The following is a 27,955-nucleotide window of genomic DNA, read 5'->3' on the forward strand; positions in this document are numbered from 1 at the left end:
TTCGTCAGGTATAGCACAGCTGGGTACGGGCTTACCACGACCTTGGCATGCATTTACCAAGTCAATTGTGGAGTTCGCCCACCGACTATCCGCAAGGATCCATGCACCTTCCCGAATACTTGGTTAAAGGAATAACCCTTGACCTCATACCCCGCTCCAACACTAGCTAAGGACTTAGAGGAGACTCACTGACGGAATCATGCCTAGGAAGGCAAGAGGTGACACCTTAAAAGATCCAAGAGGAATGGGCTAGGCATGGAGGTTTGGGTCCGTCAAGACCGAATGGGCCCGATGGGCTTTGAAGGCCCAATATGAGTTTCACATGGGCCATATTGATGTATTCATTGTTTTTATATTAGTATAGGTTTCATATAATTTGGTCTTGTATTTTGGACCACATAGAGTAGCATTTTGGACCATAGGCTTATTGGGCTTAGTTTTGGGCTTCATGGGCCTTTGGGATTTTGGTACCCAATATTGGGCTCATTTTAATCCTTGTAATTTTTCCTTTATATTGTATTTGATTGGCCATTGTATTTAGGCCATTAGATTAGGAATTTAGAAGGTTTTCAATATTAAGTCAATTAGGCTAAATTTAAGTTTCATTAAGGTGTCATTTGACATGAATTTAGGTCACATGTTTTAAGCTTATATGAGCTGAACATATGCAACCTAAATACACATCAAATGAGTCTCAAATGCAACTTAGATGATGCTAGTTGCCATAAATTTCGGCGGAGCACATGGTACACCAAAATTTGAATTTCAAATTCCATTTGAAATTCAAATATTGGCGCCAAAGATGGTCCTTTGAATTTAACGCCACTAGCTTGCTCATTTGGCCTATATATTGACACCTTCACCCTTATGTAATCACTTTGATGATATATGATAATTTTCTGAATACACTTCAGCCAAAGTGCTCTCCCAAAGTCACCAAGTTCTAAGCCTTAGCATTAGGAAAATCTCTTCTCCTAGCACTACTACAAAAATACAAATCTACATCACGACATCTACATCGGTTAACAAAAAAATGATGTAAAAATAAGGCACGGTGGCATTATCGTAATTAGCTGTATAATAATAAGCATATTTACATCGGTTTTACGTGAGACCGATGTAAAAATACAATAATCTACATCGGGTTTTGGAAGGAACCGATGTAGTATTAGAAACACGGTGGCATTTTTGTAAATAAGCCAAAAACACCAAAATATCTACATCGGTTAAGTTAGTGACCGATGTAATATTGAGACCCTTAATTTGCTTCCCGCGCGCGCAGTTCCTGAATCCCTTGCTCCTGAATATTGAGACCCTTTGCTTTCCCAGCGCGCACATGAGCCCTTGCCTCGCCGTTGCCCTGCCATTGCCCCGCCGTTGCCCCGCCGTTGCCTCACCCTTGCGCCGCCGTTGCTCCGCTGTTGCCCCTTAATTTGCTTCCCGCGCGCGCAGTCCCTGAATCCCTTTCTCCTGAATATTGAGACCCTTTGCTTTCCCAGCGCGCACATGAGCCCTTGCCTCGCCGTTGCCCTGCCATTGCCCCGCTGTTGCCCTGCCGTTGCCTCACCCTTGCGCCGCCATTGCTCCGCTGTTGCCCCACCCTTGCCCCGCCCTTTTCCCTAAATCCGTTGCTGCTGAATAACCCTCTGTAAGCATGAACTGAAACCTTTTTCTTTGATTTGCTTACCATGCGCACCCATGAGCCCTTGCCCCTGAATCCCCTGCCCCTGAATAAATTCTCTAAGCATCATCTATAACTTTATTATTTTATTTTCAGGTATAAGGTTTGTTTTGTGCAACCCCTTTCCCTCGAAGAAGCCTCTCTGGAAGCATTGGAAGCCTCATTGTGTTTCTTTCGAATAGCAGGTTTGTCTCACCTGGTCGTAAGTTTGTGATGAATGTTTAGGGTTTCATGGAGTTTAGGGTGTTTTGTGAAATATGTGTTGTAGGGTTCTTTCTGAGGAATAGTTGAGTTTTCCAATTTTGATGTGGTTTTGTGTTCACATGCACTTTGTTTTCACTTTAGATATCTTTTTGTAATGGGTGGTGCTATGTTGGGAGGTGCTAAAAAGTCAGGTGTTTGACTTCTATTTGGCATAAAGCACATGGTGTTTTCATGGGAGGGTAACAATCAGCTGTATTTAGTGACTGTAGATTCAGTTGTTCTTCAATACTGAATTTGACTACAAATACATTTGCAGGGGATCAAAGATATTTGGGTCTTTTGTGTCTTTTCTAAAGAGCAAGGATTCAAATGATGGAACAGAGCAAGCTTTGGTTTCTGAATTGAGTGCTTTGGATGACCATCTTAAGGCCCACGTACATATGTGAATTTATAATAAACTAATTTTATTTTTGTTGTAGACCCCTAAAATTGTCCGGGTCGGAAATAAAGCTTGAAGACTCTCGAAGACTGAAGGAAGATCAGCCAGAAGGACTTCCAGAAGGCCCAAGGAGGGTTCTCTATAGGTCTAGAGGTCTTAGGATAGCTAAAATAAGAAAAGTGGGAGGAATGAAGCCCAATACGGCCTCCCAGAGGTTCAGTACGGCCGTATTGAACATTTTGAACTTCAATACGGCCGCACTGAACTCAATACGGCCGTATTGAAGTTTCTGGACTTCAATACGGCTGCATTGAATTCAATACGGCTGCACTGAACTTCAATACGGCCGCACTGAACTTCAATATGGCCGTATTGAGGTTTTTTGAACTTCAATATGGCCGTATTGAATTCAATACGGCCGTATTAGTTCAAAATTTCAATGTTGACCGTATTGACCCTCATAAACCGTATTGAGCCTCTTCCCTATAAATATGACGTCAATGGGACGTCATTTGACACTTTTCCACACAGTTTTGACTCCCTCCTTGAGTATTCTAGGGTTTTTGAGCAGTGTTCTGCCCTAGAAATCTCTCTGGGAGTCGATCCGACGAAGTTCTGGAATTCCGAGCATTTAGCTTGGAGATTCGAACTTAGTCGAAGGGAAATCCTCCGGATTTCCATAGTTAAAATTTTATAGGAGGGAGCGAGCGGTCTTGTAGAGGGAGGGAACGCCAAAACGCTTCCCAATTTCTGTCAAGATATATAAGAAAGCACGCTTCAAAGGTTTATCTCTTTAAAGTCCCTTCTTTTACCGCTTTCTGTGTGTACATATTTAAACTGTCATCATGTAGATAGTTAATTTATAATTGCTTAGAATAAATAGGGGTAATTTAGTAATTTCGCACTATTATTTTTAAATAATCTGTCATAGGGAACCCGAAAGGGGCGCTGTGGGGTGCTAACACCTTCCCCACGCGTAACCGACTCCCTTACCCGACTCTGGTTGTAATGGCCGAAGTCGATTTTTGAATCGATTGCCTTAAACCTCTTTTTCCAATGTTTTGAGTAAAACATTGGTGGCGACTCCATGAACCCTTCCTTTTTATGAAAACCGCCAATCCATGGAGGGTCCCGCTTGGGATTAACATGGATTGGTGAGCCTTTTAATAAAATTGCTCGTTTGACGAGGTCTCAGTTTGAGAATAAGTCATTCTAGCAATCCATATTTTTAAACAAATAAAAGAGTCCAACCATCCTTCGCGAATGCCGAAAGCCCGTTTCACTGGGGAAGCCTCGAGAGTCAGTCCCATTTAGTGACAGATTATTTTTAACAAATAATAGTTAAAATTACTTTATTACCCCTTGTTTGTATGATAACATGCTTTATTTATTTGGCTTTAAATAACTGTTGTATGTTTAAAATTTTTGCAATTGTTTGAAATAAAAACTGCACACAAACCTTTGCACACAACAGTTCCCTCTATACCCGGGGGCATGAGTGGTAAGCCATAGGGAGTGGATGTTAGTACGGCCGGTTGTCGAATGGGTCTATAGGTGCCCGTAGACCGTTGTCGGAAAGCATCACTCAAGGTGATAACCATGAACTCGAGTCCGACAGTGCGTTGGAGCTTTCCATCGGCTTACGACGAGAGGAATTGGGTCCCTATAATGGGGGCACCTTGGGGGCCTCAGACCGGTGAGAACAGTTAGAACCACCTTGAATATGCACTTTTCTGCAGGATACCCCTACCTCGTGATTCGCTCGTGACTGTTCGTGGATGAGTGAATTGTTTGTGTAAATGCTTATGTGCAATTGTTTGTGCATTAATAAATAACCTCGTGATAAGGTCTAAAGAATAATCCCCATGCATGAAAAAACCATGACATGAGAGGAAAAACCATGTGTGAAAATATAATAAAAGTGAGGAGCATGTGCATCATTACCAATAAGATATCATGCATCCTCACAAACCATGCATTCTAGGTTCACCAATACCTCTTGACATGAGTAAAAGAGACCCATAATTATCGAGATTCTCCGTTATGGAGAGATCATAAGTCAAGGAGGGTGGTAACATTCCATTTTAAAAGGGCAGCACCTTAAAAATGGAGGGTTATCAAGCTCATGTCAAGAGCGTATTCATCCCATAAATTAATTAGATTAAATATTCATTTTTAGAAAGTGGCTGGTCATCTCTCTGTCCTCACGCGCGCGCAGAAAATCAAGAAGATGGACGCATTGGAGGAACAAATTAAGAAGCTTACAGCCGAGCTCTCACAGCTCAAGGAGCAAATGGCGCAAATGATGGAACTCATGCGTCACCACAACATACACGGGGCTGAGCACAATGACCATGAGTCCCATCATGTTGGAGGAAGAGTGGAACAAGAGCTGAAAAGTGGGAAGCTAGCTGAACATTCCCAATCATTTAAAGCTAAGAAGACCTTTGGGAAGAAGAAGGAGAGAAGAGTCAGCGCCATAACCATTTCCTCATCTTCTTCCACTTCGAAGTCAGGAAAGTCGCAATTCAACCCTGTGAAGAAGTTTGATAAACTTCCGACCACATATAGCGACCTCCTGCCGAAGCTAGTGGAAGCACGTCTTCTAGCTTACGTTCCACTAAAGAAGGTTGACCCACCTCATCCCTATTGGTACAAACCGCAAGACAAATGTTTATACCATTCGGGGGCACCAGGGCATTCAACAGAGAAATGCCTAGCTCTCAAATACAAGGTCCAATACCTTATTGATGCCGGATGGGTCACCTTCGATTCGACAGCGCCCGACGTGAGCAAGAATCCTCGACCAAAGCAGGATTAGAGAGAAGAACAAGCCACGATAGGGCCCCTTCATATTTTTCTTTTAGGGACTCATGATCAGTACCCGAGATCATGAGAACCTTTTCATGTAAATAAGGGTTTTTGTACAGTTTTAATACATATCAATAAAGAGGCATTTTTCACATTTCTCTCTTTTTTGTTCTTTTCTCTCTTTCCCCATTAACATTAATAATTCTAAACCTAAACAGAACCAATAAAATAATTGTGTCTGTAATTGTTCGCTCTGACCGGGATCCAAAAGTTGAGGATAAATGGGTTGAGTTGGACAGTGATGAGGAGACCATTTCTCCGGATCTGCAAAGATTGCTACATTAAGAAGCTCGTCAAGAGAAATTAGAGACTGTGAATTTGGGGCATGGCCGAAAGATATAAGAGGTCAACATTGGGACCCATATCAGTGATGAAATAAGGACACATGTTTCCGCTATGATTATAATAAAATCATTCTTCATTGCTTCTTTTCTTGCTTATAATAAAATTCTAAACCGCATCATTTTTAACCCTGTTTGAATAAACATGAATGAGGTTAAAATCATCTTAATAATAATAAACCCACATCATTTTCATGTGGAGGTGTGTGTGACAACTTGGAGCACCTTCCCTTGGCCTTGACAAGTGCCATCATGGATAAAAATAAATCCTTTAAAATAAAAGAAGCTCGGCAGAAAACTCAAAAAGGGGACTGCGCAAAAATAAGAGCAAAAGACCCGCTAGGAATCCCACGAAAGGGTGACCTAGGCAAAAGTTAGGGTTACAAAAATAAACAAAAACAAAAGTCCGCTAAAACACCACAAAAGGGTGTTTTAGGCAAAAATAAGGACAATCAAAAAACAAAAATAAATCCATGATGGTACCATGAACCGAATTCAAAAATAAAGGTTCAAGGAAAGCTATCCAAGTTGTCGAATCACAACACGACTTTTTAACTTCATAAGTGTTTAATCAAACAAGCCTAAACACATAAGCCTACCTTGGCCATCCATTCTTACAAAAACCATTTTTGAAAAATAAATCCCCTCTAAAACACAAACTTTAGAACAAAAATATCTTTCCTTTCTCTTCTCTCTTGTCCCAAAAGATTTTAGAATAATCTAGTGGAAGCATGGAGAAATAAATCATCACTGAAAATGGATCTAATCTGAATAATAAAATGGTGGAAGAACTGTGCCAAGAATTCAAGATCCAACACCGCAACTCTTCCCCATATCGGCCAAAGATGAATGGGGCAGTCGAGGCAACCAATAAGAACATCAAGAAAATAGGGCAAATGATGGTTGCCTCATTTAAAGACTGGCACGAGATGTTACCCTTCGCTCTTCATGGTTATAGGACTTCAGTACGCACATCTACAGGAGCTACTCCATTCTCCCTCGTCTATGGGATGGAGGCAGTTCTACCCGTCGAAGTCAAGATACCTTCTCTAAGGGTAATTATGGAAGCAAAACTTTCTGAGGTAGAATGGGTTCAAAGCCGGTATGACCAATTGAACCTCATTGAAGAAAATGGCTGAACACCATATGCCGTGGTCAAGCCTATCAGAGGAAGACCAAAAAGGCTTTTGACAAGAAAGTCCACCCTCGAGTCTACCATGAGGGAGAGTTGGTAATGAAGAAATTGCTACCAACTCAAAAGGACAAAATCGGAAAGTATGCCCCAAATCACGGAGGACCATACGTGGAAAAACGAGCCTTCTCAGGAGGAGCATTGATCCTCACAGACATGGATGGAAAAGAACTTCGATACCCAGTCAACACTGACGAGGTAAAGAAGTACTATGCTTGAAGACGTTGCTTGCATAAGCCCGCTAGGATGAAAACCCGAAAAAGGGCATCCTAGGCAAAAGTTAGGGCAAAACAAAAAGCCCGCCAGTACAAGGGTACTAAGCAAAACAAAGGAAAAATTATCCCCGCTAGGATACGTCCTAGGCAAAAGTTAGGGGCAAAAGAATAAGATGTAAAAGCAAAGCAAGCAACGGTCACTTGAATCGAAAACCGAAAGGCGGTTCAAGTGATTATCTTCTAGAAGCAAGCGTCTTGCAGCATCTACACTCCTGGCATAGGCATCTCATCCGAAGCAATTAGGGGAACGGGAAGAGCGACAATTACAGATATAATTGTTTAAGCCAAAAATGTATATAGCCTACCCTGGCCAGCCATTCTTCAGAAATTCCTTCTGTATATCTTTCTGTAAAAACACTTGTGAATATTAATAAAATATCTATTCATTTCTTTTCTCTCTTGACCATGTGATTATGCCTCTAAATTGGTATTTCTAAAAAAATTGTATGAAATTCCTTAATAATCGGTCAATAAAGAAAATTGGAGGGGTTCCTATAAAATCCATAATCTCCTGCATAAAAGGCTCACAAAAATCCTCCCTCGCGTCTATGACAGAAACTCCTCCAAAGAAAAAGAGGATAGGGAGAGCCATTCACTTTTCTAAATAAAAGAACAAAAATAAAAACTTGCATCGCGTGCATCACACACATTAGTTGCACATTTAAAGACCTTACCACGAGGCAATTGCATAAAATAAAAAAAATAGAAAATTGCTTGTGTATGACAGCAGTCAACAAAAGCCGAAAACGAAAAAAGGCAAGGATACAAACAATACTCCTCAGTTTGTACAGAATAATTGAGCCTGGAGAGGCTTGCTGAAAAAATACTTCCTCAGAATAATTAAGCCTGGAGAGGTTTGCCGAAATAATACTCTCTCAGAATAACTGAGCCTGGAGAGGCTTGCTGAAATAATACTCTCTCAGAATAACTGAGCCTGAAGAGGCTTGCCAAAATAATACTCCTCAGAGACATTTCTGTATAGAAAAAGCCAAAACCAACAAAAAAGGCAAAAATACAGAAAAAGCCAAAATCAACAAATACAGAAAAAGCCGAAATTAACAAAAAAGGCAAAAACACAGAAAAAGCCAAAATCAACAAAAAGGAAAAATACAGAAAATCCAACAAAATTATACAGAAAAACTGAGCCTGGAGAGGCTTGCCAAAATAATACTCACCAAAGGACATCTCAGCTTGCATTCTTAGGCTGAACAAGAAAAGCAACTCATCGTACAGAATAATTGAGCCTGGAGAGGCTCGCCGAAATAATACTCTCTCAGAATAACTGAGCCTGGAGAGGCTCGCCTAAATAATACTCTATCAGAATAATTGAGCCTGGAGAGGCTCGCCGAAATAATACTCCCCAGAGATATCTCAGCTTCCACTCACGGGCCAAATTCCCCAGTGAAAGCTATCAAAGCAAGATCGACAAAATTCCCAATGGAAGCACGATCACCCAAGCAGTATATCCAGTCAAAGGACTTAGACTTCCTCAGTGGAAGGTAGCTTTCCAACTCAAGCGATGAGTGAAGCTAAGCCTGAAGAGGCTTTCTAAATAATACTCTGGGATATATAAACTTTAAATCCCCACTCGCCTACTCAGAGGCATTCCTACAAAAAGCAAAAATCCAAAAGATCAATAACAATTCCCCAAGCGGAATCTGGCTTTTCAGCCAAACATCAAGCGTCAAGATGATCTGCCTAACAGAAGAGGCTAATCAAAATCAATGACAAAATCCCCAGCGGATAATAGCCTACACAGAGGCAACAAAACCAGGAAAACAAAAAGAGTCGCCCGAATAAGGACAACCGGGATACTCCACCTACGTCAAAAGGACGTCAGCCAAACATAAGGCATCGCTCAACTCAGAGAGAGCATCTGTGTCTACACCCCAAGGAGTCAGAAATTCCCCATGGGTACCAACAATGCAATGCAAGTTGGGGCACAGGAACCTATGAATGACTGCACATCCCCTAGACGGATCCCTGCGTTATCCAGCCCTCAGTGGCACAAAATCAGAAAAACCGTCGAAGCAGCATCGTGGACTGTGGAGACAAAAAAAATCATCTCAAATCCCTGGAAAGGGTAAACTTACATTGCCGAAGTGATCACAAGACACGGACGCAGACCCTGGAGAGGGCAAACTCAACTGCCGAATGTTAAGACGCAGACCCTGGAGAGGGTAAACTCAACTGCCGAATGTTAAGACGCAGACCCTGGAGAGGGTAAACTCAACTGCCGAATGTTAAGACGCAGACCCTGGAGAGGGTAAACTCAACTGCCGAATGTTAAGACGCAGACCCTGGAGAGGGCAAACTCAACTGCCGAATGTTAAGACGCAGACCCTGGAGAGGGTAAACTCAACTGCCGAATGTTAAGACGCAGACCCTGGAGAGGGTAAACTCAACTGCCGAATGTTAAGACGCAGACCCTGGAGAGGGTAAACTCAACTGCCGAATGTTAAGACGCAGACCCTGGAGAGGGTAAACTCAACTGCCGAATGTTAAGACGCAGACCCTGGAGAGGGTAAACTCAACTGCCGAATGTTAAGACGCAGACCCTGGAGAGGGTAAACTCAACTGCCGAATGTTAAGACGCAGACCCTGGAGAGGGTAAACTCAACTGCCGAATGTTAAGACGCAGACCCTGGAGAGGGTAAACTCAACTGCCGAATGTTAAGACGCAGACCCTGGAGAGGGTAAACTCAACTCCCGAATGTTAAGACGCAGACCCTGGAGAGGGTAAACTCAACTGCCGAATGTTAAGACGCAGACCCTGGAGAGGGTAAAACTCAACTGCCGAATGTTAAGACGCAGACCCTGGAGAGGGTAAACTCAACTGCCGAATGTTAAGACGCAGACCCTGGAGAGGGTAAACTCAACTGCCGAATGTTAAGACGCAGACCCTGGAGAGGGTAAACTCAAACTGCTGAATGTTAAGAGGCAGGGCCTGGAGAGGCAATACTCAACTGCTGAATGTTAAGAGGCAGGGCCTGGAGAGGCAATACTCAACTACCTCATGTTGAGAGGTAGGGCCTGGAGAGGCGGTACTCAACCATCAGCGTCGTCAAAGGCACGTTGGTGTTCAACTTCCGGCTCGGGCGTCGAGTGAAGTTGACCCTGGAGAGGGTAAACTTAGCTACCGAGGTTGTCAGAAGCGCCGAGGTATGCAACAACCTGGAGAGGCTACTCAACAATTTTCCACCGGAAGACGCTACAAGTCAGAAGGTTGGCACATCACCCGGACAATTGGGTCAACTCCTTTACTTGTCAGCCGGTACACCAAAAGGCCGTCCGACTAAGTAAAGGGGGGGCAGCTGTAGACCCCTAAAATTGTCCGGGTCGGAAATAAAGCTTGAAGACTCTCGAAGACTGAAGGAAGATCAGCCAGAAGGACTTCCAGAAGGCCCAAGGAGGGTTCTCTATAGGTCTAGAGGTCTTAGGATAGCTAAAATAAGAAAAGTGGGAGGAATGAAGCCCAATACGGCCTCCCAGAGGTTCAGTACGGCCGTATTGAACATTTTGAACTTCAATACGGCCGCACTGAACTCAATACGGCTGTATTGAAGTTTCTGGACTTCAATACGGCTGCGTTGAATTCAATACGGCTGCACTGAACTTCAATACGGCCGCACTGAACTTCAATACGGCCGTATTGAGGTTTTTTGAACTTCAATACGGCCGTATTGAATTCAATACGGCCGTATTAGTTCAAAATTTCAATGTTGACCGTATTGACCCTCATAAACCGTATTGAGCCTCTTCCCTATAAATATGACGTCAATGGGACGTCATTTGACACTTTTCCACACAGTTTTGACTCCCTCCTTGAGTATTCTGGGGTTTTTGAGCAGTGTTCTGCCCTAGAAATCTCTCTGGGAGTCGATCCGACGAAGTTCTGGAATTCCGAGCATTTAGCTTGGAGATTCGAACTTAGTCGAAGGGAAATCCTCCGGATTTCCATAGTTAAAATTTTATAGGAGGGAGCGAGCGGTCTTGTAGAGGGAGGGAACGCCAAAACGCTTCCCAATTTCTGTCAAGATATATAAGAAAGCACGCTTCAAAGGTTTATCTCTTTAAAGTCCCTTCTTTTACCGCTTTCTGTGTGTACATATTTAAACTGTCATCATGTAGATAGTTAATTTATAATTGCTTAGAATAAATAGGGGTAATTTAGTAATTTCGCACTATTATTTTTAAATAATCTGTCATAGGGAACCCGAAAGGGGCGCTGTGGGGTGCTAACACCTTCCCCACGCGTAACCGACTCCCTTACCCGACTCTGGTTGTAATGGCCGAAGTCGATTTTTGAATCGATTGCCTTAAACCTCTTTTTCCAATGTTTTGAGTAAAACATTGGTGGCGACTCCATGAACCCTTCCTTTTTATGAAAACCGCCAATCCATGGAGGGTCCCGCTTGGGATTAACATGGATTGGTGAGCCTTTTAATAAAATTGCTCGTTTGACGAGGTCTCAGTTTGAGAATAAGTCATTCTAGCAATCCATATTTTTAAACAAATAAAAGAGTCCAACCATCCTTCGCGAATGCCGAAAGCCCGTTTCGGGCCGGTGGCGACATTTGTTAATAATTTTTTTTTTTGTAATGGCTAATTATCGATGCTAATATGCTGGTGGCATGGTCAGGGTCCATATGTTGCTGGGGAGAAAGTCACTGCTGTTGATCTGAGTTTGGCACCAAAACTGTATCATCTAGTGATAACACTTGGCCACTTCAAGAATTGGAGTGTTCCTCAAAGTTTGGCACATGTCCACAACTACACCAAGGTGAATTTTTTTTCTTCTGCTAGAAGTATCTTTGTTAATGGTGTTGCCTCCGTTGTATATGTTGTACATCTTTACTATGTTCAAACTTAAAAGGGGCTTCCAATGGTTATAACTCGCCTCAGTTGCCTCGTTGCAGCTTTTATTTTGAATTGGATTCCTTTTCTTTTCAGATGGAAATGTAGAATATTGTAAAATAGTAATGACACATTCACAACGACTAAATCGAGATAAGGAATCATAGGCTAAATTTTTTTTGCAAACATAAGCGTAGGTACTACCGAGTTTGTCTGATCTTTATACGAGCAAGTCTTGCTTCAATAATTGACATGTATTAATAGAGTAAATGCTTTTATAAAGTTATTTAATTATAAATTATCACGTGTATAAATTTATAACTTCCTCTGTCTCAATATTTGTCATTTTAACTTTTGAAGTTAGCATTAATAATATTTTTCTATTTATGCCTTTAATATTAAGGTTTTCTCTTATATATTTATTATTTTTTATAAATTCAAATAAGATTAGTTTTATAAAATTATTATTTTCTTTGGTTTCTGAATTGAGTGCTTTGGATGACCATCTTAATGCCCATGTACATATGTGAATTTATAATAAACTAATTTTATTTTTGTTAATTATTTTTTTTTTGTAATGGCTAATTATCGATGCTAATATGTTGGTGGCATGGCCAGGGTCCATACGTTGCTGGGGAGAAAGTCACTGCTGTTGATCTGAGTTTGGCACCAAAACTGTACCATCTAGTGATAACACTTGGCCACTTCAAGAGTTGGAGTATTCCTGAAAGTTTGGCACATGTCCACAACTACACCAAGGTGAATTTTTTTTTTATATATATTTGACTTTAGAAGGAGACGTTAATATCATTTCTTTGATCTTTCATACTACTATACTGCACTAGTAGAGTAATGATTGATTTTATTTGTGAACGACTTTTCCTTTTCTTATTCAAAAGTAATGAATCCAAAAGTGACAGCCTGATTCTCAAAGTAACGAATTGATGCTCTACTTCCTCTCATTGTAGTTAGGATTTTCTTTCCAAATTTGATTGCACTCTAAATTGTATAAAACTTTTGATCCCTCGAGACTTTTTTCATGCTGTTTATATTTAGTTCACAAAATAAAACCACTCATGTTTGAATTTTAATAACTATTTTTATATATAATCAATTATCATATATTAGGGGGAAATTATGACTATTAGAAAGTGCAATGGGATTTACAAGCTATATTTACAATGTATTTTGTTTGAACATTAAGTTATGTATATCTTGATATATACTTTAATATTCTATTTATCATTTTTTTCATGCTTTTAATTAGTTTTATTACTTATTTTGCAATTGACCTTGGTTTTTATTTTTGTCAAAACAGGTACATGGATACTCAATTTGATCCACAAGACTCCCCTGCTCCTCAAGGCTCCGCTGCTCCTCAAGGCTCCGCTGCTCCTCAAGGCTCCGCTGCTCCTCAAGGCTCCACTGCTCCTCAAGGCTCCACTGCTCCTACACCCCCTGCTTCACAGACTATATCTAAGAAAAAGAGGAAGCCGACACGAATGAAAACCTTAGCCTGTAAGCGCATGAAAGGGGAAAAAATATCACTTGACGTGAATCCCACTACTGGGATAGTTTCAGGGCCAAACAAAGTCCAATTTGCAAGTTATCTGGGAACCCTTGCTCGAGACAAGATTAGTATTTTAATTCCTTCTTGGAAAGAAGTTCCACAGACTACTAAAAACATGATTTGGCAGGATATATTGGTATTTCCATTACCTTTACATAATTTGACAAAATTATGATTATTTTTAATGTTATTATTATTAATTGTTTAATCTAAAATTGTTTTGTAGGAATTGTATGACATTAGTGATACTACAATATTAAAGAGTAAAATGCTTTCAGCTGTTGCTACAAAATTTAGGCAGCACAAGTCTTATCTTACCAGGGAATGGGTACATGGGAAACATAAGGGTAAAAGCCCGTGTGATGAGTATAATATTGACCCTGAAGAATGGGAGAAATTCAAAGAAATTCGGAATGACCCTTCTTGGAAGGTAAATTGTGTTTATTTTTTTTTGTAAAATGTATATTAAATTTGTAATTTTATTTCACTTTTAATTATCGTTTTATTAAATTATTGCAGCTTGTAAGAAAAAAAGCGCAGGATATCCAGAAACTTAATAATGCACCCCACCTATTGTCTCGTGGGGGTTATGAGCTACTTGTGAGAAATTATATGAAAAGAGAACTTAAACGACTTAAGGAGGTAGCAATACAATCTGGTGCTAGTGAGGATGTAGCCATTGATCCTCCACCTCCTCCCCCACGCCATAGGTTGTGGAACATGGCTCGCACAAAAAGCTCTGGAGAGATGACTTCTGAGTCTGCTAATCAAATTGCACAAAAAATTGTAAGTATTTTCTTATAAAATTAATCTCTATGTATTTGAAGATTTATTGTAATTTTCTTTTTATTTTCGGATATATTATAAACAAAATTTGTTTATTGTAGAATGTGTTGGAGGAGAAAGAATCACAAGGTTCATTTATTCCTGAAGGCCGTCAGGATATATTAAATACTGCCCTTGGACGACCAGAGCATCCTGGTCGTGTTCGTACAGCTGGGGTTGGTGTTACTATTGGTAATTACTTTGGACTTATCACAGGGGTCATCCTTATCTAGATTGAGCCCACAGGATCTTGAAGCCCTCACACAACAAATATATGTACGGGTCACAAAAACTTTAATGGAAAAGTACCCAAATATGAGTACTGCACAGTCACAGGATGTTCCTCCAGTTGAGGTAGATCATGCTATTGTGGTCCGTGTTAGCACTAAAGGCAGTTGTCAAACTCCTTCAAGTGCTACAGTTCCTGGTAATCCCTTTGGAGATGAGGTTGATGCAAATATCTCCAATAAGTGTGAGTTATGCACTGAGGGGATTCCTCCCCTTGTAGTGGCGATTGGTAGAGTTTGTGAGGGGAGTTCAACTATACACAACGTGCCTTTGACAAAGGATTTGGTCAAGGTGGTCATTGAGGAAGTTCGAGATTCTGATGCTCGAGTTCCCATACCTACTTCAGAGGTTCAACTAGTTGGGCAGGCCTTAAAAACTTTCATTGCGTGGCCGAGACATCTTGTCAGACCTATTTCAACCACGGTATAAATTTTTTCCTATTTTTTCATTATTACTAACTTTAATTACAAATACAAATTGTTTATTCATATTAATGTTTGATGTTTGATTTATTCTATAGGATATTCATCGAGCAAATAAACGAGTTCCATCTATTGATAGGTCAGAACCTAATGGTGATCCTATCACTGGGTTACGTGAGGCAACAAAGTCCTTACTTTTTGGACAACCATTTCAGGTGACTTGACTAACTAATATAAAGACTATTTATTTAACATATTTATATTTTAAGTTTGCTACTTACCCAAGTTTCCAATTTCAGGTGATATGTCCTGCAAGTCTATTTGGGATCAGCGATGATGATTTTACGTTGTATATTTCATTTCAAGATATATACGAATTATTACAACGTCAAGCAATGCTTAACATCTCAATTATACAATTATGGATGTTGTAAGTACACAATTGTTAGTGTCATTATCTATTTAATTATGATTTCCTTCACTATTAATTTTTTCTTTTGTATGTATTTTAGATATTTGAATCGTAAAATTGAAGAACTCAATCATGGTGACTTGTATGGATTTCTTGAGCCCCAATCAATTCAAAAATCTGGGAATAAAAAAGCGGAGTCTCAAAATTATATCATTGAAAGGTTACAAAACTCACCCAAGAAAATTTACTTTGCTCCTTACGTTGATCAGTAAGTGCATCTTTGTCAACTCCATTTAATTTGTCTATTTATGTATCTATTGTATAACTAATTGTGCCTAAATGTAGAAATCATTGGCAGTTATTGGTTCTCTGTCCGACAAAGAATGTTGCTGTTTGGTTTTGTTCTTTCCATCATAAGCCAAATGTTCAATTCAAAAATTTAATTAAAAGGTAAAATTTAGTTTCTAACAGGTATTTATTTTATGCTCTTTGTTATAAATTTTAACCATCTAACGTACATTCATTTATTTTCTTAGTGTTATGGTTGTCTATAATGTCATGGGAGGTAGATCTACAGCACAACCAAAGAACCTAGATTGGATTTATCCTAAGGTAATTGATTTGTAACCTCAATATGCCTAAAATATTTTTTTATTAAATTAAAAATTACTGATACAACTCAATCTAATTTTCATTTTAGAGTAATCAACAACAAGGAGGTTACGAATGTGGATATTATGTGATGAATTGGATGTTAGACATAATTGAAGGGGAAGTAACAAATGATTGGATTGAGGTAATGTAATTTTTTTACTTTTACTATCATTAATTAATTTATTTACATGTTTTTTATGTAACTAATATATTATATTGTATGTTACAGCTTTTTGATGATGTTGCACCATTGCCGGAAACCAAATTGGAAGACATTCGGAGTCAATGGGCAACCTTCTTTTTAGAAAAATTTAGAAATAGAGCATGATTTTTAGTTTAATTAGGATTGTTTATAATATAACTCCAAAACAATTTTCTGCCTTTATTTTTTAATTTGGTTATCATGTTTTTCGTCAAGAGGATCTATTGCTAATTTGATTGTGATTAAGCAAATGATGATTTAACTCCAGAGCATTACCAATTTTTTCTCTATCAGCTTCTTCGAGGCTTGAAGTATATACACTCAGGTTATGATCTTTATATTTAGCTAGTTTTTTTTATTTATTTTAGTTATTTTTTTCTTTTGTTGGCAGGTTCTTCCCAGTAGCCCATGCTTATTACATTTTTCTCATTTGCTTGGCAGGTTGAGGGCTTTATGTTTATATCCTCATTCATTTTGATAATTATATTTAAATGTTGAGTGCTAAAGTTGAATTTTATTTTAGGAACTGCATTTAGTCTAGTTGTGTATGTGGTAGTTATTGTTTAGTTTCAGTGGAGTTTAGTTATTGTTTGGTGTATAATGAAATCAAATATGGTAAAGCAGATTTACGTAGTTTTATATAGTGTACCATAAGCCAAACTTTAATTGAAAGATAAGAAATATATATAGACAGCTGAAAAATTTAAACACAGGTTAGAAAGTTTTAATCACAAGCTTATATCAGAAATGAAGTTGACTCAATTGTTTTCTCATGGGTTGTTCTGACTTCTGACAGATAAACTACTTATGATCTTCAACCTACACTAGAAACATTTTATGTGCGGAATATTGAACTGTATTAAAGTAAATGTTATTCATAATTCATTATGTATTAAATTTTATGTCACAAATATTTAACTAATGATACTGTAATTGCTGAAGAGAATTTGTTCTTGAAATGGAAAAAATAGACAGATATTTTCTGTTGATGGAAACAGAAATTTTTTCTAAAACTACTAAGTAAACCTCTCGGTTTTTAACCCTTCAATGAATGACAATTATCGTCACAATAGCATGCTAATGCAAAGTTATAGGCAAACCTTGAGAGAAACTATTTGAATCATCCTTCACAACAAATATAAGTTATTTAAGTGAGTATAATCTACATGTGTGTATTGATTTGTTTTTCTATTTCTTCTAGTTTTTGATTCATGGAATTTGGTTATGTTGGTTAGTATAGCAGATTTCTGTTTTATGAGGAAGGTTCCAAAACTGTTTGAGAGATAGAATTCATTGCATTAGTGGCTACTGGCTAGGATTTGAACATAAACATCAAAATTCAATACACAATGGCTGCAGCAATAGAATTGTCCTATCCAATTGATTGCATTTCTGGGTTTTGGTTTGGTGTTATAAATAAAATATGTTTATACAGGTAACCCACAATAGAACCGATGTAGATTTGAGTACACATCTACATCGGTTTTAATTAAAACCGATGTAGATTTTTGTTCAAGTCTACATCGGTTCTAATTAAAACCGATGTAGAAATTTTTTTATTACTACGTCGCTCTATTCTACATCGGTTATAAAACCGATGTAGATCACCTTCCAGAACCGATGTAGATTTGCATTCCTGTAGTAGTGTAGCTTGGCCGTGAGCTTTCTTTTGGTTTTTCTTGCTTGGATGCTTCCATCCTAGTCTAGGAAAACACTCTTATCTCTTCTTCTAAATCAATCTCATTCCGGAATTCATTCAAGGAGCAAAGATCCGTGATCATTGGAGAAGGAAAAGGAAGCACAACTCTTCACTTCACTTCCCTACTCCATCATTTTTGGTATCAAGAGCATGGCTAGCTTCCTTGAGGTTAAGTAGACTTTTCTACCGATTGGATTCTGGAATTTGTGTGTGCAAATTGTCATATATTGAGTCTCCTTTGTGGATCTATATTTTTTGAAAACAATTCTTGATAGATCCAAGTGTTTGATTGCAATTTGTTCAAATCCGCAATCAACAAAGTGTTAGGATTCAACTTGTGCCAATTTTGATTTTTTTTGAGTCATTTTTATTTTTTACTCTTTAATTCGGTCATTTTCAATTCCTTTGCATGTGATTCTTTTGAATTTCTGAATATAAAGTTTGTCTAAGTCATGTGATAGTCCTTTATGTTGTCATACAAAATTCAAGATGTGCTTGGTTTAATCTTGTGCTGAAAATTTTTGAGTCATTTTAAAGTTTGACCGAGACTTGTTTTTACCATATATATGTTGCTTATGTGCTTTTATTTTTGCAAATTTGAGTTCATATTCATCATTGTCGCCACCCGCCGAAACGGACATTGGCATTCGCGACGATGGTTGGACTCTTTTTAAAGTTTTGAAAAATGATGGATTGTTAGAACGACTTATTCTCAAACTGAGACCTCATCGAACTAACAATTTTATTAAATGATTCACCAATCCATGTTAATCCCAAGCGGGACCCTCCATGGATTAGTGGTTTTCGCAAAAAGAAGGGTTCTTGGAGTCGCCACCAATGTTTTACTCAAAACATTGGAAAAAGGGATAAGGCAATTGATTTTCGCAAATCAATCTTGGCCATTACAACCAGAGTTGGGTAAGGGAGTCGGTTACGTGCGTGGAAGGTGTTAGCACCCCACAACGCCCCTTTCGGGTTCCCTATGACGGATTATTTCATGAATAACAGTGTAAAATTACTAAATTACCCCTATTTATTAGAAACGATTATAAGCGGAATATTTACATGATGAAAATTCTAAATATGCAATGCAACAATCAGAAAGCGGTAAAAGAAGGGATTTGGAAAAGAAACCTTTGAAGCGTGCTTTTATATATTTAAACAGACGTTAGGAGGCTTTTTGGCGCTCCTTCCCACTACACGCTCGCTCGTTCCTTCCCTAAAAATAATTTTTACTCCGGAAATCAAAGAGATTTCCCTTTGACTAGTTCGAATCCTCAAGCTAAATGCTCAGAACTCAAGAACTTCGTCGGATCAACTCTCGGAGAGATTTTTAGGGCAGAACACTGCTCAAAAACCCCAGAATACTCAGCCAGAGGGTCCAGAAGTCTGGAAAAAGTGTCCAAATGTGTGGAATGACGTCCAAATGACGTCCTATATATAGGAGTGAGGCGCAGTACGGCCTCTGACATCAATACAGCCCGTACTGAAGTTTTGAACTACAGTACGGCCGTATTGAATTCAGTACGGCCGTACTGAAGTTCAAAAACTTCAGTACGGCCGTATTGGTTTCAGTACGGCCGTATTGTAGTTCAAATTGTTCAGCACGGCCGTAATGAACTTCTAGGAGGCCGTATTGAGCTCCAATCCTCCCACATCCTTATTTTAAGCTACTCTAAGACTTCTAAACCTATGAAGAATCATCCTAGGGTCTTCCAGGGTCTTCTAGGAGTCCTTTCGGCTGACTTTCCTTCGGTCTTCGAGAGTTTTCGAGTCTTATTTCCGACCCAGACAATTTTAGGGGTCTACAGCTGCCCCCCTTTACTTAGTCAAACGGCTTTTTGGTGTACCGGTTGACAAGTAAAGGAGTTGACCCAATTGTCCGGGGAATAAGCCATCCTTCCGACTTGTAGTTTCTTCCGGTGGAAAATTGTTGAGTAGCCTCTCCAGGTTGAGTATTAGTCGTCGCCTCTCCAGGCTCGTGCATACCTCGGTGTTTTTGACAACCTCGGTAGCTGAGTACCGCCTCTCCAGGCTCTGCCTCCGTGTTTCTGACGACGTTAGCAGTTGCACACCTTCGTGTTTCAGACGATGTTGGTGGCTGAGTACCGCCTCTCCAGGCTCTGCCTCTGTGTTTCTGACGACATTGGCAGTTGCATACCTCCGTTGTTTCTGACGACGGGGTAGCTGAGTACCGCCTCTCCAGGCTTTGTCTCGGTGTTTCTGACAACCTTAACAGTTGCATACCTCTGTTGTTTCTGACGACGGGGTAGCTGAGTACTGCCTCTCCAGGCTCTGCCTCGGTGTTTCTGACAACCTTGGCAGCTGAGTTTGCCCTCTCCAGGGTCTGTGGTTTGCCCTCCCCAGGGTTGCATACCTCCGTGTTTCTGATGACGGGGTAGCTGAGTACCACCTCTCCAGGCTCTGTCACGGTGTTTCTGACAACCTTGACAGCTGAGTTTTCCCTCTCCAAAGTCTGCGGTTTGCCCTCCCCAGGGTTGCGTACCTCCGTGCTTCTGGTCACTTTGGTAGCGTGAGTTTGCCCTCTCCAGGGTCTGCGGTTTGCCCTCCCCAGGGTCTGCCTCCGTGTTTCTGACGACGTTGGCAGTGTGAGTTTGCCCTCTCCAGGGATTTGTGATGATTTTGTCTCCACAGTCCACGATGCTGCTTCGATGATTGTTTTTGATTTTTGTGCCACTGAGGGCTGGATAACGCAGGGATCCGTCTAGGGGATGTGCAGTTACTCATAGGTTCTTGTGTCCCAACATTCCATTGCGTAGTTGGTGCCCACTGGGGAATTTCTGATTCCTTGGGGGTGCAGAGACAAAGATGCTCCTTTTGAGGTGAGCGATGCCTTATGATTGGCTGACGTCCTTTCGACGTTGGTGGAGTATCCCGGTTATCCTTATTCGGGTGACTCTTTTTGATTTTCTTGGTTTTGTTGCCTCTGCGTAGGCTGTTATCCGCTGGGGGATTCTGTCGTTAATTTTGATTAGCCTCTTCTGTTAGGCGGATCATCTTAACGTTCAATGATTGGCTGAATGCCGAATTCCGCTTGGGGAATGATTATTGATCTTTTTTGGATTTTCTCTTTTTGAAGGAGTGCCTCTGAGTAGGCGAATTATCTTGATGTTTGGTGTTCGGCTGAGTGCCGGATTCCGCTTGGGGAATGGTTATTGATCTTTTCGGATTTTCTTTTTTTTGAAGGAGTGCCTCTAAGTAGGCGAATTATCTTGATGTTTGGTGTTCGGCTGAGTGCCGGATTCCGCTTGGGGAATGGTTGTTGATGTTTTTGATTTTTTTCTTTTTTTGAAGGAGTGCCTCTGAGTAGGCGAATGGGGATTGAAGATCTTATGTATCCCAGAGTATTATTTAGAAAGCCTCTTCAGGCTTAGCTTCACTCGTCGCTCGAGTTGGAAATCTATCTTCCACTAAGGATGTCAAAGTCCTTTGACTCGGATATTCTGTTCGGATGATCATGCTTCCATTCGGGAATCTTGCTGATCTTGCGCTGATAGCTTTCACTAGGAGTTCGGCCCAAGAGTGCAAGCTGAGATGTCTCTGGGGAGTATTATTTCGGCAAGCCTCTCCAGGCTCAGTTATTCTGTACGATTGGGGAGTATTATTTCGGCAAGCCTCTCCAGGCTCAGTTATTCTGTATGATGAAGGAGTATTATTTCGGCAAGCCTCTCCAGGCTCAGTTATTCTGTATGATGAGGGAGTATTATTTCGGCAAGCCTCTCCAGGCTCAGTTATTCTGTACGATGGGGGAGTATTATTTCGGCAAGCCTCTCCAGGCTCAGTTATTCTGTATGATGAGGGAGTATTATTTCGGCAAGCCTCTCCAGGCTCAGTTATTCTGTATGATGCGGTTGATTTTCTGAATTTTTGCCTTTTTTGTCGTTTTTTGGCTTTTTCTGTTGACTGCTGTCATACACAAGAAATTTTTTTCTATTTTTCTATTTTATGCGATTGCCTCATGATAAGGTCTTTAAATGTGCAACTAAAGGCCAATACGGCTGTATCCATTTCAGTACGCCTGTATTGAGTTAAAAATTTGTTCATAACCCTAATTTTAGTACGGGCGTACTGAACATGGTACGGGCGCATTGTTTTTTCTGAAGTTTGATTTTTTTTGATTTTTGGTTTTTTCAATAAACAGAGAATAAGTGATCTTCCAGTACACCTATCATCTGTATGCATGTATGCGGTATGATGCACCTAATTCTATTTGATTTATTTTTTCAAAAGAATTAACCGATGCGTTTCTTTGCTTGGATTTTGCCATTCCTCTAGACGGGTTGTGCGCTGCCGATTTCTGTAACCGAGGAATGATGCGTGTTATATCGAGATTGGTGTCATCAACCAAGTGATCCTTCCCTTCCTTTAGAAGACATGTAAACCCTCCTATTGACCACTATATCTCCATGTTTCCACTAGATTATTCTAAAATCGTTTGGGACAAGAGAAAAGAAGGGAAAGGTAGTTTTGTTCAAAAGTTTGTGTTTTAGAGGGGATTATTTATTGAAAATGGTTTTTGTAAGAATGGCTAGCCAAGGTAGGCTCATGTGTTTAGGCTTGCTTGATTAAACACTTATGAAGTTAAGAAAGTCCTGTTATTGACGTTGGGATTTGACAACTTAGATAGCTTCCCTTGAACCTTTCTTTTTGAATTCGGCTCATGGTACCATCATGGATTTCTTTTGCTTTTTGATAGTCCTTATTTTTTTGCCTAAAACACCCTTTTGTGGCGTCTCAGCGGACCTTTGTTTTTGTTTATTTTTGCAACCCTAATTTTTGCCTAGGTCACCCTTTCGTGGGATTCCTAGCGGGTTCTTTGCTCTTATTTTTGCGCAGCCCCCTTTTTGGGTTTCCTGCCGAGCTTTTTTTGTTTTTATGATTTTTGTTTTTAAAACATTTCTTTTTTATCCATGATGGCACTTGTCGAGGCCAAGGAATGGTGCTCCAAGTTGTCACACACACTTCCACATAAAAATGATGCGGGTTTATTGTTATTAAGACAATTTTAACCTCATTCATGCTTATTCAAACAGGGTTAAAATAATGTGGTCTAGAAATTTATTGCAAGCAAGAAAAGAAGCAATAAGAAATAATAAAGAATGATTTTATTATAATTCTAGCGGAAACATGTGCCCTATCGAGGCTCGGGGGTCGGGCTGTCCCCGAGGAGTGATCTCTAATAGTCATCAGGTCTATACACCCCTATCGGAAGAAGAAGAACACTTGATGACGACGACCGGCCTTGACGCTTGTGAACCGGCCTTCCTAAAGATCTGGCTTAAAGAACGTCGAGAAGGATCTTGGTTCCTCTTCGTCCTTTGATCTTTATTAGGGTTGTATCCTAACCCTTGTTTCCCCGGATTATCCTTAATAATGGGTAGCTCGGGAATTCCTTGGGAATCCTTGCCAAGTCCTTGTCCAGGCAAGTATCCGTTCTTGGTGAGCATGTAGGCTACCTTCTTCATTTCTCGGGGAAACGTTTCAACATTGGCAATCTCCAATGCTTGGAAGGCGGTTTCTAGAGCTTCCTCTGCTGCATCCACATAAGGTATGGCAGATGGCTTGCTGATGAGTATGTCATCTTCAGCTTGTACAGTCACCAGCTTGTCACCCACTATGAATTTGACTTTCTGGTGGAGCGTAGAGGGAACAGCTTTCGCATCATGAATCCAAGGTCGGCCGAGGAGACAGCTGTATGCGGGAGTAATATCCATCACTTGAAATTCGACATTGAAGATGGTGGGTCCAATTTGGATTGGAAGATTGATTTCTCCCACCACTTCTCTTTTAGAACCGTCGAAAGCTCGAACGATCATGTTGCTCGGGCGCATTTGGACTCCCTTGATTGCCATTTGATCGAACGTTCTTTTTGGCATCACATTCAAGGAAGATCCGTTATCCACCAAGACTTTAGCGATGTGATACTCCTTGCACTTTACAGAGATGTGCAATGGCTTGTTGTGATTCGGTCCCTCAGCGGGGATCTCTTCATCGGTGAAAGAGAGGTGATCACTAGCCGTGATGTGACTAACAATCCCCTCAAACTTGTCTTGGGAGATAGTGTGCGACACATATGCCTCGTTCAAGACTTTCAACAGAGCTTGCCGATGCGGTTCGGAACTTAGGATCAACGACAACAGGGTAATCTTTGCTGGCGTCCTATGAAGTTGATCCACGATGGAGTACTCGCTCTGTCGGATATATCTTAACAGCTCGTCAGTCTCCTCCTCGGATTCTTTGTTTTCCTCGGTTTTCTCTTTTTCTTTTTCCTTTTCTTTATTCTTGGGAGCTTTATCATGAAGACCTTCGGGAGTGTAGATCCTGCCACTCCTAGTCATGCCCCCAAGTCCAGCGATGTTAGAGATATCGCTGTCGGTAGAGGAATGGATGTCGTATATCCATGGCACAACCTTATTTGATTCATAGGGAAAAGGTCTTGGAGCAGTGATCCTTAACGGTGTCGGACCTTCCCCTTTATTCGTCTTGATTACCAACAACGGAGTTGATGTGCGTTCGCTTAGCGCGGTTGTTGGCTTACACTTAATAACAAACGGCATGCGATCCATTCTGAACATACGCATCGATTAATCCTTTCTTTTTATTAATGTTTATTAATGAATTACAAGGAGAGATGTATGAAATGCAAACCTAGATCCCTCCATGATCTTCGATAAGAATGCATGATATGAGATGATGGCGTTGAATATGCATGCGTTGTGTTTATTCAACTAAACATTATCATGTTTTCGGGATGCTCCTAAGATGATGCATGATATTGCTTGGTTTGGATAAATATCTTTTTTTGGATATTTTGTTTTTGTATTTATTTATTATTTTTTTTGGGTGAAAATGGAAACTACCTATATGAATGTGATGAAGGTAGATGTTAACACCATGTAATGGAAGATTCTTATTCCTATTTATTCTTATTTTAAAAAGGAATGTTGTATGTTTAAAGAATGCAATGTATGCTCAAACAATGTCACATAAACAATGCACAAACAATTCACTCATCCACGAACAGTCACGAGCGAATCACGAGGTAGGGGTATCCTGCAGAAAAGTGCATACTCAAGCAGGTTCTAACTGTTCTCACTGGTCTGAGGCCCCCAAGGTGCCCCTATTATAGGGACCCAATTCCTCTCGTCGTAAGTCGATGGAAAGCTCCAACGCACTGTCGGACTCGAGTTCATGGTTATCACCTTGAGTGATGTTTTCCGACAACGGTCTACGGGCACCTATAGACCCATTCGACAACCGGCCGTACTAACATCCACTCCGTATAGCTTTCCACTCATGCCCCCGGGTATAGAGGGAACTGTTGTGTGCAAAGGTTCGTGTGTAGTTTTTATTTCAAACAATTGCGAAAATTTAAACATACAACAGTTATTAAAAACCACATAGATAAAACATATTATCATACAAGCTAGGGGTAATGAAGTAATTTTAAACTATTATTTTAGAAATAATCCATCACTAAATGGGACTGACTCTCGAGGCTTCCCCAGTGGAGTCGCCATCTGTCGCCACCCGCCGAAACGGACATTGGCATTCGCGACGATGGTTGGACTCTTTTTAAAGTTTTGAAAAATGATGGATTGTTAGAACGACTTATTCTCAAACTGAGACCTCATCGAACTAACAATTTTATTAAATGATTCACCAATCCATGTTAATCCCAAGCGGGACCCTCCATGGATTAGTGGTTTTCGCAAAAAGAAGGGTTCTTGGAGTCGCCACCAATGTTTTACTCAAAACATTGGAAAAAGGGATAAGGCAATTGATTTTCGCAAATCAATCTTGGCCATTACAACCAGAGTTGGGTAAGGGAGTCGGTTACGTGCGGGGAAGGTGTTAGCACCCCACAACGCCCCTTTCGGGTTCCCTATGACGGATTATTTCATGAATAACAGTGTAAAATTACTAAATTACCCCTATTTATTAGAAACGATTATAAGCGGAATATTTAGATGATGAAAATTCTAAATATGCAATGCAACAATCAGAAAGCGGTAAAAGAAGGGATTTGGAAAAGAAACCTTTAAAGCATGCTTTTATATATTTAAACAGACGTTAGGTGGCTTTTTGGCGCTCCTTCCCACTACACGCTCGCTCGTTCCTTCCCTAAAAATAATTTTTACTCCGAAAATCAAAGAGATTTCCCTTCGACTAGTTCGAATCCTCAAGCTAAATGCTCAGAACTCAAGAACTTCGTCGGATCGGCTCTCGGAGAGATTTCTAGGGCAGAACACTACTCAAAAACCCCAGAATACTCAGCCAGAGGGTCCAGAAGTCTGGAAAAAGTGTCCAAATGTGTTGAATGACGTCCAAATGACGTCCTATATATAGGAGTGAGGCGCAGTACGGCCTCTGACATCAATACGGCCCGTACTGAAGTTTTGAACTACAGTACGGCCGTATTGGTTTCAGTACGGCCGTATTGTAGTTCAAATTGTTCAGTACGGCCGTACTGAACTTCTAGGAGGCCGTATTGAGCTCCAATCCTCCCACATCCTTATTTTAAGCTACTCTAAGACTTCTAAACCTATGAAGAATCATCCTAGGGTCTTCCAGGGTCTTCCAGGAGTCCTTTCGGCTGACTTTCCTTCGGTCTTCGAGAGTCTTCGAGTCTTATTTCCGACCCGGACAATTTTAGGGGTCTACAGCTGCCCCCCTTTACTTAGTCAAACGGCTTTTTGGTGTACCGGTTGACAAGTAAAGGAGTTGACCCAATTGTCCGGGGAATAAGCCATCCTTATGACTTGTAGTGTTTTTCGGTGGAAAATTGTTGAGTAGCCTCTCCAGGTTGAGTATTAGTCGTCGCCTCTCCAGGCTCGTGCATACCTCGGTGTTTTTGACAACCTCGGTAGCTGAGTACCGCCTCTCCAGGCTCTGCCTCCGTGTTTCTGACGACGTTATCAGTTGCACACCTCCGTGTTTCTGACGACGTTGGTGGCTGAGTACCGCCTCTCCAGGCTCTGCCTCTGTGTTTCTGACGACATTGGCAGTTTCATACCTCCGTTGTTTCTGACGACGGGGTAGCTGAGTACCGCCTCTCCAGGCTCTGTCTCGGTGTTTCTGACAACCTTGACAGTTGCATACCTCCGTTGTTTCTGACGACGGGGTAGCTGAGTACCGCCTCTCCAGGCTCTGCCTCGGTGTTTCTGACAACCTTGGCAGCTGAGTTTGCCCTCTCCAGGGTCTGTGGTTTGCCCTCCCCAAGGTTGCATACCTCCGTGTTTCTGACGACGGGGTAGCTGAGTACCGCCTCTCCAGGCTCTGTCACGGTGTTTCTGACAACCTTGACAGCTGAGTTTGCCCTCTCCAGGGTCTGCGGTTTGCCCTCCCCAGGGTTGCGTACCTCCGTGCTTCTAGTCACTTTGGTAGCGTGAGTTTGCCCTCTCCAGGGTCTGCGGTTTGCCCTCCCCAGGGTCTGCCTCCGTGTTTCTGACGACGTTGGCAGTGTGAGTTTGCCCTCTCCAGGGATTTGTGATGATTTTGTCTCCACAGTCCACGATGCTGCTTCGACGATTGTTTTTGATTTTTGTGCCACTGAGGGCTGGATAACGCAGGGATCCGTCTAGGGGATGTGCAGTTACTCATAGGTTCTTGTGTCCCAACTTTCCATTGCGTAGTTGGTGCCCACTGGGGAATTTCTGATTCCTTGGGGGTGCAGACACAAAGATGCTCCTTTTGAGGTGAGCGATGCCTTATGATTGGCTGACGTCCTTTCGACGTTGGTGGAGTATCCCGGTTATCCTTATTCGGGTGACTCTTTTTGATTTTCTTGGTTTTGTTGCCTCTGCGTAGGCTATTATCCGCTGGGGGATTTTGTCGTTAATTTTGATTAGCCTCTTCTGTTAGGCGGATCATCTTGACGTTCAATGATTGGCTGAATGCCGAATTCCGCTTGGGGAATGATTATTGATCTTTTTTGGATTTTCTCTTTTTGAAGGAGTGCCTCTGAGTAGGCGAATTATCTTGATGTTTGGTGTTCGGCTG

The 27,955-nt window shown here is 40.8% G+C and overlaps 1 protein-coding gene across 1 annotated transcript; it reads left to right on the top strand.

Annotated features, from left to right (window-relative positions):
• The first annotated feature begins 2,039 nt into the window (after window positions 1–2,039).
• On the top strand, window positions 2,040–17,710 carry LOC114915645 (uncharacterized). The gene is made up of 16 exons (XM_083074401.1): window positions 2,040–2,071; window positions 2,202–2,319; window positions 11,646–11,786; window positions 12,479–12,537; window positions 13,179–13,566; window positions 13,657–13,860; window positions 13,950–14,216; window positions 14,318–14,431; window positions 14,472–14,966; window positions 15,064–15,144; window positions 15,205–15,395; window positions 15,478–15,645; window positions 15,723–15,827; window positions 15,914–15,989; window positions 16,078–16,173; window positions 16,261–17,710. The coding sequence occupies exons 1-16, from the start codon at window positions 2,040–2,042 to the stop codon at window positions 16,357–16,359; spliced, it is 2,634 nt and encodes an 877-aa protein (XP_082930527.1). The 3' UTR covers window positions 16,360–17,710.
• Window positions 17,711–27,955: the final 10,245 nt, after the last annotated feature.

Source organism: Cajanus cajan, chromosome 5 (genome assembly GCF_000230855.2).
Source record: "Cajanus cajan strain Asha chromosome 5, NIPB_CcT2T_4, whole genome shotgun sequence".
Classification (NCBI taxonomy): domain Eukaryota; kingdom Viridiplantae; phylum Streptophyta; class Magnoliopsida; order Fabales; family Fabaceae; genus Cajanus; species Cajanus cajan.